Genomic DNA, 14,277 nt, shown 5'->3' on the forward strand with positions numbered 1-14,277 from the left:
GCTAACGTTTAAAAGAATTGCAACTTGAAAACGTCAAAAAAACACAAAAAAATAAATTTGCATATATGCACATTTGATGCATATTCAGATGTGCATATATCCACATCAAGTCCAATGATGGTGGTGGTTTCGAAAAATGTTGGTCAAATTAGGAGTTATTGGGTTCTCTCTCTCTCTCTCTATATATATATACATATATATATATATATATATATATATATATATATATATATATATATATATAAGCACTTAATGGATAGTTTACTATAAAAACACCCATTTTTTGAGTAGACACACATACAAATCACATACTCACAAAGAAAACAAATGAAAAGGTTTTTGTGTTGATTTGAGGTTTTTTAACCATTTTTAAAAGCATGTTATAATGTTAGAACTTTTAATTTGAAAATTTGTTTATAGACTAATTATTTTTATATATTTTTCTTGGTTTTATTATACTTTTAATACAATCGATGTATGTTATGGTTGAATTATCATTGTAAATTAAATCAAATACATATTATCGGTCATATCTTATATAGGTGGATGTATAATATTTAATTAAATATGTTATATATGATTGTTTGTTTTGTGTTACTTTAAAGAATAATTAATTCAAAGTCATTGATATGTCATATTTTCCTTGTAAGTCTACTTTAAATATAAGTTGTTTATTTTATCACGTTATACTAATTGATAGAGAATATGACAAAGAATGGGTCTTATATAAAAGAAAGGAAAAGTGGAGGGACCAAATTGTAATATTTATATTTTCTGTTTTACACCCGATCCGGAGACTAGTATAAATAACTGTAGTCTTAGGTTATGGATCATTTAGTCTTTTGCATTTTGCATTTTGAGTCTTCGGCATTAGCTTGGGCAGGGTTGTCCCTTTGAAGGGACTCTCTGATTAGGGCAGGAAGAACCATTTGGGTCTTCACTGATTTTGTTCTATTTTCATTTCATTGAGTAATCAAATAGCTTTCTAGATTCTATATATCCCATATTCTGGTTTGATTATCTGTTATTGCATTCTGGTTTCTATCACTAATCATGCGCAGTTATATTAATCATGCGCATGAAGCACATGTGACGGTGGTTTAGGGTACAAGCCTACAACCATAGATGATCGATGGAAATGGAGCAAGTGTTATAATTAGGGGCGGGCATAGGTGATTTTCCATGGAGAGTTGACAAATTATGAGCAAGTTTTGATGCATGGGTTGTGTCTGTCGGTTTCAGAAAAGAGTTGTGTTTTGAAATACTAGTAAAAAATAGTGTGTATATATGCATGTATAAGACAGGTTATTTCATGATCGATGGTTAGTAGTTGCAAGTGTAAGCACACTGCGCACTAACTATACACTAGAGAATGTTGATTTTTTAGGATCGCTGTGAATGTTGATTTGACAACATTTCCCTGAAAGTGAAAGTGTTGTTGAATAAGAATTGATGTATCTGATAAATAAAAGAGTGAAATTTTTGAAAAGTTGGCAAAATGTGTGGATTGAGTTTGAGTTTTTAAGATGGCCCTAATTAAATTGCAAGCATTTTACAGATAGATAATGTAGTAGTTTGAGAAGACAAAAAGGTCCTTAAGAGAGGAAGAAAGAGCTCACTCACTAGTCTACTGAATGAAATACTACAAAACATAACGAATTAAGGGATGATACACTTCCAGAGAGAGAGAGAGAGAGAGAGAGAGAGAGAGAGATGGTAAGACCAACATGTGAGAGAGGATGCGATTGCTGCTATCTTGAACTATATTTACTCTGAGAAAGAAAGTAGCAAGGGTGGGCTGGGGTCATGCCTCTTTGTACACCGACTGGTAATTGGTTATGAAAAACAAAGGCAATCCAAGTCCTTCAAGTATGTATGATTGTGACGTTGGGCCCTTTTGCACTTTTGTCTGCTGGGTTGTTGAAAGAAGAAGCAAGATTTTCAGTTTCAAGACCAAGACCAAGAGCTTGTAGAGTTGACCTAATAAAACAAATATCACAAGGACAAATCGACTACTATTAAACTAAATTATTTCTATATAATAACTAATTGGAATTTTGATTTAAAAAGGTAGGGTAGGTAGGTGTAGGAACCTAGGCAAGGAGGATTTGATATTAGGTTGATTGGCATATGCAGCAAGGGGACCTCGTAGGCTACCATACTTGTTCAGAGCACCCTCAAGCTGTGGTGAAGGCAACTGCAATTATCAACAAGTCAACAATCATATTTCAGATAAAATTTATTAGGGTTATCTACATAAAAGTCCCAAACTTTTTTCAAAAGTTTCAATAAAGTCCTAAAAGTTTTTTTTTGAACAGAAAAGTCCCAATATTTTGAAAAAATCATATAATCTATCATTTGTTGTTCAAATATAAATAAGGACTTTTTCGTTAATTTAGGCAAAAAATCAAAATATTTGGACTTTTCTGTTCAAAAAAAATCTTTTAGGACTTTATTGAAACTTTTGAAAAAAGTTTGGGACTTTTCTGTAGATAACCCTTAACTTAATATAAACCAAACCAAATCAAATACAAAATGTGAAAGTGAAAGTGAACAACGGGGGAAAAGATACATACTTGTAATAATACACGAAAAGAATGTGGCTGTGTTTGTGAAATGCATTTCAGAAATCCAACCCACAATTTCGGCATCCTCCATACCTGTACACAACCACAACCATTTATTCCATCTTATTTCCTATAAATATATGTATATATATTTTATGATCATACAATTACAAACACAAGTAGCTCACCTGTTTACTTACGAGCTTGGAAAGTAGCTCCATAACAAAGTCAACCTGATTATGAATATTATGAAACCAAACCACAAGTTACAAACTGATAAACAAAGTCAACCAAGTTAAGATTAAGATGATGGGATCTAAAATGCCATACCAGTTTGGGAAAAGCATCCATCGCCTGGATTACTGTCCTCATGAACAGAAGAGGTAAAGGTGTTTGATCAACCTAAAGATCAACTTTAGTAAGTATTCTCAACACATGACATGACATGACATGACAAAATTAACTTTCTTGTAAGTTGAAAACAGAAATAACACCATTTGGTTCAATGCTTTTGCTAGGACTTGCTGTGTGAAAACAGTACGCTGCTCAAAACAAGCTGAACAAGCATCCATTATCTGCAAAAAAGTTTGAAAAATGGCTCATGGATTTTGACAACTGATATAATGAATATGAGATATGATGAATGAGCAGAGCATGCCTTTTTTAGTGGAACACCATCCTTCTCAGGGCTAATGTCATGGATTGCCACCAATACTTCTGCTGGTGTCAGTGCGGGCCCCATATGAGCTGAACCCTGCGCACACCAACAACAAAATTTCTAGGTAACTACTTTCTATTCTATTATTATTATTATACTACTTCAGTTATACTTAATGTGGAACCACAAAAAAATTGAAACCTGCAGTATGTGGGCCAGTGCTGTCTGAAACTTGTCCAATGGAAGCTGAACAAGACGTGGGAAAATAGGCAAAACCTCATTCTTGGTAAAGGAAGACAATATTGGAATAAGTATTGCAGCATCCTGCAAGACAGAAATACCAATCCATTCCATGTAAACACAATATTGCAAAAACATCATCGCATTTATTTTTATTTTATTTTTTTTATAAACAAAAAAAAAAGCAGTGGGAAATTCATATCACCTTAAGTTTAGTTTCGTATAAACGCTTGACAGTTGCGATTAAATCGGCCGAAGGAGTCGTCCCTTCACATAGAACATGAAGCACCTTGTACAACCCCCACCATAAAATTATATCAACACAACGAAAGTAAGAAAAACAAAGCATACAACAAAAGCTTTAAAGATTAATTAAACACACCTGTGTCAGGAGGTTTTCACTTCCTTGAGGTGGATCAGATATTATGGAGAGTAAATCAGAATATGATGGGCCTAAAGCCCGGATAAGTATTGGAACATGGCGATGAATAGCCTGTGCATTATATCAGAAAGAAAGTGAAACAAAATTAATCAAAACATCTGTTTATCACAAAATTTCAACAAGAAAAAAAAAATCCTACCTGCTTAACTGCCTTTGGAGCATGATCATATTTGTCAAATACAAGTTGAAGAAGACTAGGTTTCTGCAAAAATCAGCATTAGTATTAGTATGTAACAAACTGAAACTATTAAAAAAAACACACAAGCAAAGAAGTCACTGCATGAAAGCTAACCTTGGTGCATAAAGCAAAAAACAAAGAAAGGTGTTGTTGAGCTTGTGCAGGTGACATTGACTCGCTTTCAGAAGTTCCTGGCTCTGAAACTTGAGACCCACTAACTGATGTTTCTTGATTTCCCATCTGAAAATGGATCAAGCATTTCAATTCAATACATATACACCATTACCATACAAGAGTTGATGATTAAACATAGCAGTAGCACACCTGCCCTTCAGGTCTTTGTTCATTGGCCCCACAAACTGACAGCTCAGCACCTCTGTTAACAGCCGAGAGCAATTTGTTTGTGGCAAAATCCTCAATTTTCTCCGAGATGAAACTAATTACATAAAGTTTGTTTGCCACCTGACAACAGATACATCAAACAACAAACTCAATCATCAAGTAGTTTTGACTTTGTGCATCAAAAAAAAAGAAAAAAATTACAAGTTTTACCAGTCTTATAGCTTTTGCACGGATGTCATCTTTAGGATGAACAGCACACTGCATTTCAAGATGCATCAAAGTGAGGAGAAATACATTTATTTCAAAAATTAAAAACTAATAGAAAATTTAACCTTCAAGGCAATATCCAAAAAGGCCTGACGCTCATGAGGACGCCCTAAAATCAAGCTCCATAAAGAACCAAGACCTTGAGTGACACGATCACCATCACGAATATCTTTTCCACAGTTATTATCTGAGCAGCATATCTCATCAAGAAGCTCAAATGCAGACTCAGGTAAAAAAGGAGCTTCACTAAAAAGTCTGCTCAACGACTTATCACTTGCTGGTAAGGCATCCAGCAGACATTTAGCCTACAAAAATATAGTGCTTGATACTCAATCTCATACTTTTTTTTTTTTTAAGAAAAAGGGAGTTTAAAAGTTTTATGTGGATCAATTAAATAGCAAGTTCTTACCACTCCCAGAAGGAACTTCTCATATACAAGGGCCCCTGAAGAGTCTTGGGCTGAATCTGACACCCTGACAGCATGGAGGTGGTATAGCACATGCATTACAAGCTCATGCCCCTGGTTAAGGTGCAATCATGAAAATGTATATTAATTAAAACACAAAAATAAATAACATCAATTATATAATGATATTTTGAAAAGAATATATATACCTTCTGATGCTGGTAGTCTGAGACAATATGCTTTTGCATCATTAAAATCACATCATCGTCAGCATCAACCTGCAGACAGCACAACAAATGCAGAAATTATCTACTGCTGCCTCAAGAAAACATTGCTTATGTTGATGCAAATTTCAAAGATTGGTACAAGGCTTTTAGTATTGCCATCTTTCCATATTCACTCTTTGTATTGAAAGAAATTTGGTCAAAGATACCGATTTAGATAACAAGAAAGATATGCATTCTGCCTCTGATGTTGCCAACATGTCACAAATGCAGTTTCACATTATAATATGTTTTCTCTATCAGCAGATTGAGAATTTAACAAGTTTCACATTATAAAATATAAATAGATGGTTCTTGTACATCCTTCACTTACAATCTCTGTTCCTCCAGAACTGTCAGGTTTGCACTTAAATCAGTAATGCACAGTACCAGTCATTTATGCATTTTTACTTGCAAGTTATATATATATATTAAAAAAAAAAAAATGACCCCCACGCCCCTATCATTATAATACTTGTTATCTCTTCTGTTCAGTTGGCAAATGAACACAAATCTGCAAGTGTTCCACAAAATTCTTTGTTCGGCTAACTATGACCTTATACATGTTCCTGTCATCTTTTCCTAAAAAATAAGCAGCAGAAGCATCAAGTACAATATTTCTCTGTCAACTATAAGCCCCTGTTCACAACCAACCTGATAACTTGCTATTTCCAGTTTACAAATTACTTGGGAAAAATAATTGAATAACTTTATGTATAAGGCCAAGTTATTTAGCTAATACATTCAGTTTTTTAGAAATGTTTTTGATGTTTGACCTTATTACTTGTAAGTTAAAGTAATGGATGTTGTTTATATAAGGTCCCATGATAAGAATATATCAGATAAGAATGATTTGAGCATGACACACCACAACATGAACCGCATTACACATGCAAAAATCAATTATATTATTATATTACCTCACATATAAAACGCGTCATGGATTCTTTTACAAAATTATCATTATCATACATTATAAATAAAGATCCGGTACTCATACGTAATAATAAGTAAAAGAAAGTTAGAAACAATAAGAATATCTCCCCAAAGGAGAAACAAGAAAAGCAGTTAAACTGGAGAAATGTTAACCAATCAAAAGAGGAGTCTACCCCCACCTGAGCAACCAGTCGAGAAAGCAATGCCATGCGTGTCTGCATAAACTCTGCCCCTCTTAACTGCTTATAAGAGTCTATAATCCTTTTGATTGCCATTTTCCTTGCATCTCTTTGCTGTTCTTCAGTCAATTCCACATAAGATGGAACCGCAGGTAAATCAACAGATGTTTCCTCCATGACAGGTGTCTCCACTCTGCCTGGTGGTGAGAGCTGATCCTCATCCATGAATGAAGATGATGGCAGGTGGCCTTCATCTGTCATTGTAATAACATCCGTTGACTTTTGTTCATGTGAGTCAACAGAAGAAATTGCTACATCTGAAACAATATTCAATTTCTCATCAGAACCAACTTGTTCATTGGGAACCTGCTCCTTAAAAGATGATTGATTTTCTGGGGTATGAAACTTGGTTTCTATTTTGGGTATAAGAATTTCTGATTTATCTTCAACAGGTGGAGTAGGTTGTGGTTGTCTAAACAGAACAGAGGCATCAAAATCAGACTCTGGTAGACCAGATTGTGCAGCATCTTCCACAATATGATCTGATGGGGTTCCAACAACACGCCTTGGGTCATGGCGACGAGGATCCTGTAAACATCATGCATGTTCAACTTTTAACTCAATAAAATAATGATATGATATGACAAAACTTAAACTCACCCTTCGTGAATCACGTTTAGGATCTGCTTGCAGAAGAGTATTGGAAGTGGGTGTAGGAGACAACGGTGTGCTGGTGGCACTAGGTCGGGGTACTGGCTGGCTGCTAAGTCTGGTTAATGGGGGAGGGCTTTTTGGTAAATGTTTCATGTTTGTAACAACAATGTCGGCTAGAAGATCAGGATGTATCTGGGATATAAGGATTTCAAGAGATTCAGCACCTCTCTCTCCTTCAGCAAGTAAAGCTCCAATCATGGCAATCATTTGTTCAACAGGGCTGAGACCATTATCTAATGGTGGCATCTTGGCTGATACACCATTTACTGAGTGATCATCACTACCATTAGAAGCATAACGACTCCTTTTTGAAGATGAATCGGTATGTTCTTGATCCATAGGAGTTGACCGTTTCCTTGCCATGTCACCACCTGACATAAGCATATGGCTTGATGGTTGTTGCTCATCCTGAAGAGGATTAAAGAAAAAAAATAAGCACAAAACAAAAAGCAATCAGATTAAACCAATGAGTCAAAGAGAGAGATGTACCTTGTTTGCCCGAGCATCACGGGCGCTATTTCTGAGCATTTTATCAACCTGACGCATCACCTGGTCAGCTGCATCACCAGCATTCATTGCCCGCAAAATCTTGAGCAACTTGTCTCTCGACTGATTTCAGTTTAAACCAATGAGTCAGCACTACCCAATACTAGTATTATAGTATAAGAAAAATATATATATATATATTTATAATTACCTCCATGATAACAGGGTGTGTGCACCTCAAGAATCCCAAGTAAGCAGTTCGTAAAGAATACTGTATGCTGGCATTATGGGCTCCTTTTGCTATGAAATTACCATCAAAATCAACGAGTGCAGAAACAACAGAGCTATAGTGAACAGGCCTCCTCCGAGCTATGATAGCAAGACTGAAAAACAAAATACAAAAAAAAAAAGGTGTTGAGGTTCAACATAAAATTAGATGGGCATCAAAGAAACAGCTTGCTATGCTAGATACATCAAGGTTTGTTAATTACTTATGGAGTGCCATAAATTCAACAAATACAAATATTCAACATATGTAGTACAAGTTTTCAGGAGTTATAATAGCACATTGTCAAGCCCTACAAAATACTTGCACAACACAACAAGCAGAAAACAGATAGTAGTTTTAGTTTAAATTGCAGAAACTGCTGTTCAACCTTCATTTTTAGGACACTAACTTTCATTATTACAGGATTCAGACACAAATAAATACAGCTCGAGGACAACTAATATGGTATATTGAGCATAATAAGTGTTCATAAATTTCAAAAATTATGGAACAGCTGCAGTGACAGTCCCCAAAGATCATAAACACCATGCTTCCTTGGAAAATGTAATAGATTTTTGTCAATTAATATTCTTGAACCTGAATGATATAACTCCTTTTGTCAACAATGTTACCACTGGAAAAATGAACCACATTGTTGTATGCATGTGGAGTTTCTCAAAAATGAAATGATGAAAAAACACAATACAACAATCATGAAAAATCTTCATTTACTTTGATAGTCCCAGCCAGTGCCTGCAGCATTTGTACTCAACAACTCACTACCCTTCCAGAATTTCCTCAGATTCAAATACATTATATATTAGTTTTTTTATTATAAAAATGATGACTTCATTAATGCAGATGAAGTGCAGCTTCAGAAAGCAGCAGCATCCTAACTTTATTTCAGAAAATCTGGATGAAAACATAATGCATCAACATTATTATTCATGCCTTCTCTGGGCACAGCAAAAAAACAAAAAAAAAAAAAACCTTTTGTGCAAGAGAGAAACCTTTGATTAACATCAGTAGAAGTGAGAATTTGAGATCTGAAGTAAAAAAAAAAAAAAATTTATTTGGTTGATAACAGGTGAGGACCTGTCGAGTGCATTTTAAAAACAGGATACGAGAAAGACCACATTCCTAAATAACAAAGATCTGACAAACAAAATGAAGTAACAAAACACCACAACCAACATCAATTGGACATTTTAATGAAGCAGCCATCAACAGTATTGAAAAAAGAAAAAAAGATATTTAATTGATTATGGTTATTCAATGTATGCCAAAGGTTGATTAAGTTAAATTTACAGGAAGCCTTGTCACAATACAAGGGCTGTATGTATGTATACACAGCAAATGAATGAGAGAACAGTTTAAAAGATATAAACTGCATTGCTATGCTACCAAAGCCCCTCAGCAAATAAGCTATCAAAAATTGCCTGCTAGAAGCCGGTGCTGACATCAGCAGTTCCATTCCATGCCCATCTGATTGACCTTGCACACTGCTGCAACAATATTACAAAAAGAGCACTTCAAGTTGTACTACAACCTGATTCCACCTCCAACAACACTTCTAACTTTAGAAACAGAGATACTTATGCCAAGCCAATTTGTTTTTCATGTAAGTTTATTTCCATAAATCCCAAAAAAAATATTGAAATTTATCTCACTGACGAAAAATATAAGCATTGTTGGTCACTGTAAAACCTCGTCAAAGAATCAAGTTGCAACATTCTAATATCAACTGATACAGATACGCCTTTTCTACATAAATACAACTCTAACTATCAATAGCTATCTCAGGAGCACATAATGGTAGTCTGCTTAAGTATGGGAACAAACAAAGATGAATGCCAAGCATAAATAAAGGAGACATTCTCCTTCAACAAATAACAAACAAGAATTAAACACTGTAAGTTTATAACAAAAAAAAAAACATGTATTTGTTTCCATCAACTTTCCAGACAAAGCAACTGCATGGTATGCAAATTTTAAGAAAATGCCAAGTGACAATGCAGGAAATGTTTGTTTATTGAATGCAGCAGACAAATGGGGATGGTATCTCACCTATTAATAATAGAAATTGTAATGGAACCGGGGAGAAGACTAGGCGACCTCAACAAATCAAGTAAAATCAACAAGGATCTATTTGCTTCTGACTGGAGTGCAATTGAATCCAGAACAGGGTGACCACCAGACAACCATGAAATATTGAACATCTGTGCACTTCTAGCAACTGCTACATCAAAAGCAATGTCCAAAGAAGACTCAGTTATATCAACCAACAAAAAGAGACCAAACCCCTCAACATTGATGTAAAAAAATAGCCAATACCTTCTGTAGCATGCCCTCTAGAATCATTGTCAGGCATGAAGAGCAATACACAAGTTTCCAAAAACTTTATAGCAAGCAGCCTTGGACCAACAGACCTAGCCTACAGAATCGAATGCAAGTTCAATATTAATAATGAATATCAATCAATCGCACTTTCCAAAATTCAATTACTGAAAGCTAAATTCATAATACCTCCAATGCAACTTGGAAGACAGAATCCTTAAACTTCATCATCCAAGACCAGATCTCTTCAACCCATCTTTCCACTATACCATGCCGGTGAAACTATAAATTTTTCAAAATAAAGTTTCACGATTTCAAGGTAAAGCAAGAATGCACATATTCTGGCAAAAGCTAGAAGAAAATACAACAGAAAGCTGACACAAATACAACAGATTTCTATATATATAAACTAGTAGAGTAGTAGGTGCCACAAGAAATATGGCATTCGCATATTATAAGTTTTCATAATTATGGGTGCAGCTGAAAAATCTTTGTCTCTAGCACTATGATCAGTAACCAAATCTTTAAAACCAAGTGGAATTGACAAACGCACGGAACTTAAAAAACAGAAAACAGGGAAGTAATGTTCTTATGCTCAACTTCTCTTAAAATCAATACCAAATCTCTTAAATTTCATCAACAATTATTTGCAAGGTGGAAGTCTGAGAGGCACATTTTACACAAGTATGTGACTAACCAGATAAAATAAGATTCACAAGAAAACTTCCATGTACAAGAATTGCAATAAAATAAAATAAAAAGAGTACAATTAAAGCAGTACAGGAAACATTTCAGATTAAGCTCAAGCCTCTAGAATCATGTGTGTATCTACAGATAGGGATAAAAGAAAATAGACAAAAGAAACCTGAAAAGCTAACGCATCCAACACTTCACAGAAGATATGTGTGCCAGCAACAATGGCTTGTCTCGCAACAACAGAATCAGGATCAGTTAGTAGTGTCAACAAGACTTGCATCAGTAGTTGTGAATACTCCATTGCTTTTAAACTGATCTCCTCAACCACCCTATTACAGCATAAGATCATATTAGCATGAAAAAAACCATATTGTAAAGCTATAAAACCAGAGACATAATTTCAGTGATGTGTGTTTTGAACTTCAATCTTCCATTCGTATGAAATTTCTTTCAAAAGAATCACTGGAATCTTATCATATATATACATACACACACACATATATATATATATATATATATATATATATATATATAAAGTAACTACAAATATTAGAACTATTTGTCATGTGAGAACTCTTCTTACAATAATTAAAGCCTTGAATCTACAATGATAAAACTACATAAAAATGTCCAATTTTATCTCCAATAATCTTATATGAAACAAAAGTATCACCTCATAAATACAATCTTTCCAAAAAGTAAAACAGAAGTATCACCCCCATCAACTCTAAAGAACAGTATTAGTAACACTGATATTTATGTCGAGGCTAGTACCACTATATTTGAAAACTTTTATGGCTCTTGTTACAAATTAAACATCAAAATTTCCCACAAGTGTTGTACTTGCTAAAAAGTGGAGTGCATCTATAAATTTTATATGAAGAACATCAGTCACCATATCAACCTAGATGATAAAGATTTGAAAGTAACTATTTTGGGGGCGGAGGGAGCTATATAAATATTCCTATAAACTCTGATGCCTTGTTCTAAATTAAGACAGTCAATGTAAACGGTTCCAATACGAATTTCAATAATCCCTTATATTGTTAAAATCATGGGCTATCAGATGTTCCAATTAAAGCATAAACTTGCGACCCATCCCAAATTTTGTTATCTTCACGTGAATCCCCAACAAACAGAAGACGTTTCACTTGCAATAATCCATTACCACGAAAATATCGCCTCTGTAGGGCAACGCATTGTCAAGAAATTACAACTACATCACGAATTCACAGGAAACTTATAAGATATTTGAACATATGGAAAACTCACTCGACAAGGGTTTTTCGGACAAGGGCTTCATGACAAGACTGGAGCTCAACCAAATACGGGAATAGTTCGTCGGAAAGCAACGAAAGATCCGCGGATAATAAAATATCTTTGGCTTGCTTCAAAGACGAAAGCTTCACCGCCAAATCTCCGTGGTTATTTGCAGCGGCCAGGAGAGAGAGCGCTTGCTCTCGCTGTGAAGCAGCCATGTCTAGCCCTCGTGTGTGTAAATCGTAACCTAAGGATAAAATTGGGAAGTTCTTGTCTCTGGTTTTCTAGGGTTTTAAAGCAGAAACGGAAACGGTGAAAACACAGAGTCGTGTTTGTGTCGTCGCTCGCTCCCACATTTTAAAAGAGGATATCGGACTCGGAGATTTCGAACTTCGTTGCCCTATTCTTCGGTTCCTCAAAACTTGTACTCTTTTTTTTTCTCTTTTACCTCATCATAATCCAAGACTTTCTACTTTTTCTTTTTTAGTAATATGTTAAAATAGATTAAAAAAAATTATAAATATAGCCAAAATACCTATTGATTTAGTTAGAAATAGCTAGAAACTATTATTTCAATCAAAATTAGTCATTCAAATCACAAGTCATTATTTTCACATGCCATTTGGGCCTCTTCACTTACAATTTCACCATATGGGCTATGAAATTGGGTTATTTTTCAAACACTAGTTAGAGATGCACAAATATGAAATTGGGTTATTTTTCGACACTACTTAGAGATGCACAAACAGTTTTTTCAACTTGATTCGGTTCTAGTAAATATAGTCAAAATCGGGTTTGGCCTAAACCAGTTCTCACATGAAAATAGTCAAACTTATGTAAAGCAGTTCGGACCAGTGAAATCGGTTCGTAAATCGGTTCAAAAGCTAGATGGGAAAGTCGATATCTTTTCTTCTTTCGGTCACATTATGATGCCCTTTTTAAAAGTGATGTGTCACTTTCAAAACAATTAAATATATGTATTATTATTTGATATCATGTTGTTTCATTTTCCCTTGTAAGAACCCACGTGATCACTCAGTTAAAATATATATTTTGTCCATTACTACAGGTCGGCAACTTTATAGTGTCTTCAACACACGCATGCATCAAACGATATTGTCTATTTATTTATCTCTCTTTGCATGCATAACACCATATATATATATATATATATATATATATATATATATATATATATATATATATATGTGTGTGTGGAATCAATTGAAAATGCATATTAGGGTTAATAGGTGAGTACCGATCATAAAATGACATATGTCCCTTTATTTAAATTACAAAAATCATCCTTGTAATTCGATTAAAGTTACACATTTCGTCCCTAACCACCAACAAACTATCAAGTTATCTATCTTTCCTTAGTTTGCCATATGAAACCCAAAATCTACAACTTGATGAACAAAATCTGCAAAATATAAATCATTTTCCTTTCCTACATTTAATATATCCATAAACCCTAGACACACACCATAGACACGGCTTCTTCTCTTCACATTTACGAAACTAGATCATTGGACGCCATAGTTGGAGCCGCAAGAAGCCACCATGTCGGATGCACCAGAAGATGTCGCAGTCGGAACCACCAGAAGGCGTGTAACGTCTCAAAAACCTCAACAAATTTAAACTTTTCAAAAACAACCCATTTACTCAAAAAGTGTTTACATAACCATTGTTTTCCAAAAAGATTATTTAAAATCGGAGTCTCCCAATATCTAACAACATAAAACCAAGGATGTGTACGGTCACGCCTTCGCCTTGCCACGGTCCTCGGAAATACCTAAGACAAAACTAAAATTGTAAGCCAACGCTTAGTGAGTTCCCCCAAAGTGCCACTACATAAATATAATAAACAACAACATGCATACAGAGCCTTCAACATGATTGGACTGCCTCATCGGGCCTTCAGCCTATCTGGACCGCTCTCTGGGCCTTCGGCCTGACTGGTCCGCCTCGCAGGCCTTCAGTCTATCCAGACCACCCTGGGTGTCTTGGCCTTCAGTCTCATCCGGTCCGCCTCAAC

At 34.9% G+C, this 14,277-nt stretch overlaps 1 protein-coding gene across 4 annotated transcripts; it reads right to left on the reverse strand.

The window, feature by feature from the left end:
* Positions 1-1,512: 1,512 nt before the first annotated feature.
* Positions 1,513-12,664, reverse strand: LOC145131712 (symplekin). 4 transcript variants are annotated; one of them, XM_079066372.1, is made up of 26 exons: positions 12,252-12,645; positions 11,149-11,308; positions 10,473-10,565; positions 10,281-10,380; positions 10,014-10,182; positions 7,890-8,061; positions 7,682-7,801; positions 7,139-7,600; positions 6,479-7,066; positions 5,310-5,378; positions 5,104-5,214; positions 4,760-4,999; positions 4,638-4,685; positions 4,410-4,547; positions 4,200-4,325; positions 4,047-4,109; positions 3,848-3,958; positions 3,671-3,754; positions 3,427-3,549; positions 3,226-3,321; positions 3,062-3,142; positions 2,898-2,969; positions 2,756-2,800; positions 2,577-2,660; positions 2,094-2,197; positions 1,513-1,980 (listed from the first exon to the last, which is right to left on the reverse strand). In XM_079066372.1, exons 1-26 carry the CDS (start codon positions 12,455-12,457, stop codon positions 1,866-1,868), a joined length of 3,780 nt encoding a protein of 1,259 aa, XP_078922498.1. In that variant the 5' UTR covers positions 12,458-12,645; the 3' UTR covers positions 1,513-1,865. The 4 variants fall into 4 exon arrangements, with proteins under 4 accessions (XP_078922498.1, XP_078922496.1, XP_078922503.1 ...); XM_079066370.1 differs by having other exon boundaries at positions 10,014-10,185; XM_079066377.1 differs by lacking the exons at positions 1,513-1,980; positions 2,094-2,197; positions 2,577-2,660; ... (16 more) ...; positions 7,682-7,801; positions 7,890-8,061 and adding an exon at positions 9,127-9,448 and having other exon boundaries at positions 10,014-10,185; positions 12,252-12,664.
* Between the last annotated feature and the right edge of the window lie 1,613 nt (positions 12,665-14,277).

Source organism: Lactuca virosa, chromosome 1 (assembly GCF_052849685.1).
Source record: "Lactuca virosa cultivar CGN04683 chromosome 1, Lactuca_virosa_CGN04683_v6, whole genome shotgun sequence".
In the NCBI taxonomy this organism is placed as follows: Eukaryota; Viridiplantae; Streptophyta; class Magnoliopsida; order Asterales; family Asteraceae; genus Lactuca; species Lactuca virosa.

Coding starts and splice junctions, on each gene's coding strand:
- LOC145131712 (XM_079066370.1), bottom strand. CDS start 12,457: ATGGCTGCTTCACAGCGAGAGCAAGCGCTCTCTCTCCTGGCCGCTGCA. Junction 11,309..12,251: donor GTCCGAAAAACCCTTGTCGA/GTGAGTTTTCCA, acceptor ATGCTGTAATAG/GGTGGTTGAGGAGATCAGTT. Junction 3,959..4,046: donor CTCCAAAGGCAGTTAAGCAG/GTAGGATTTTTT, acceptor TATAATGCACAG/GCTATTCATCGCCATGTTCC.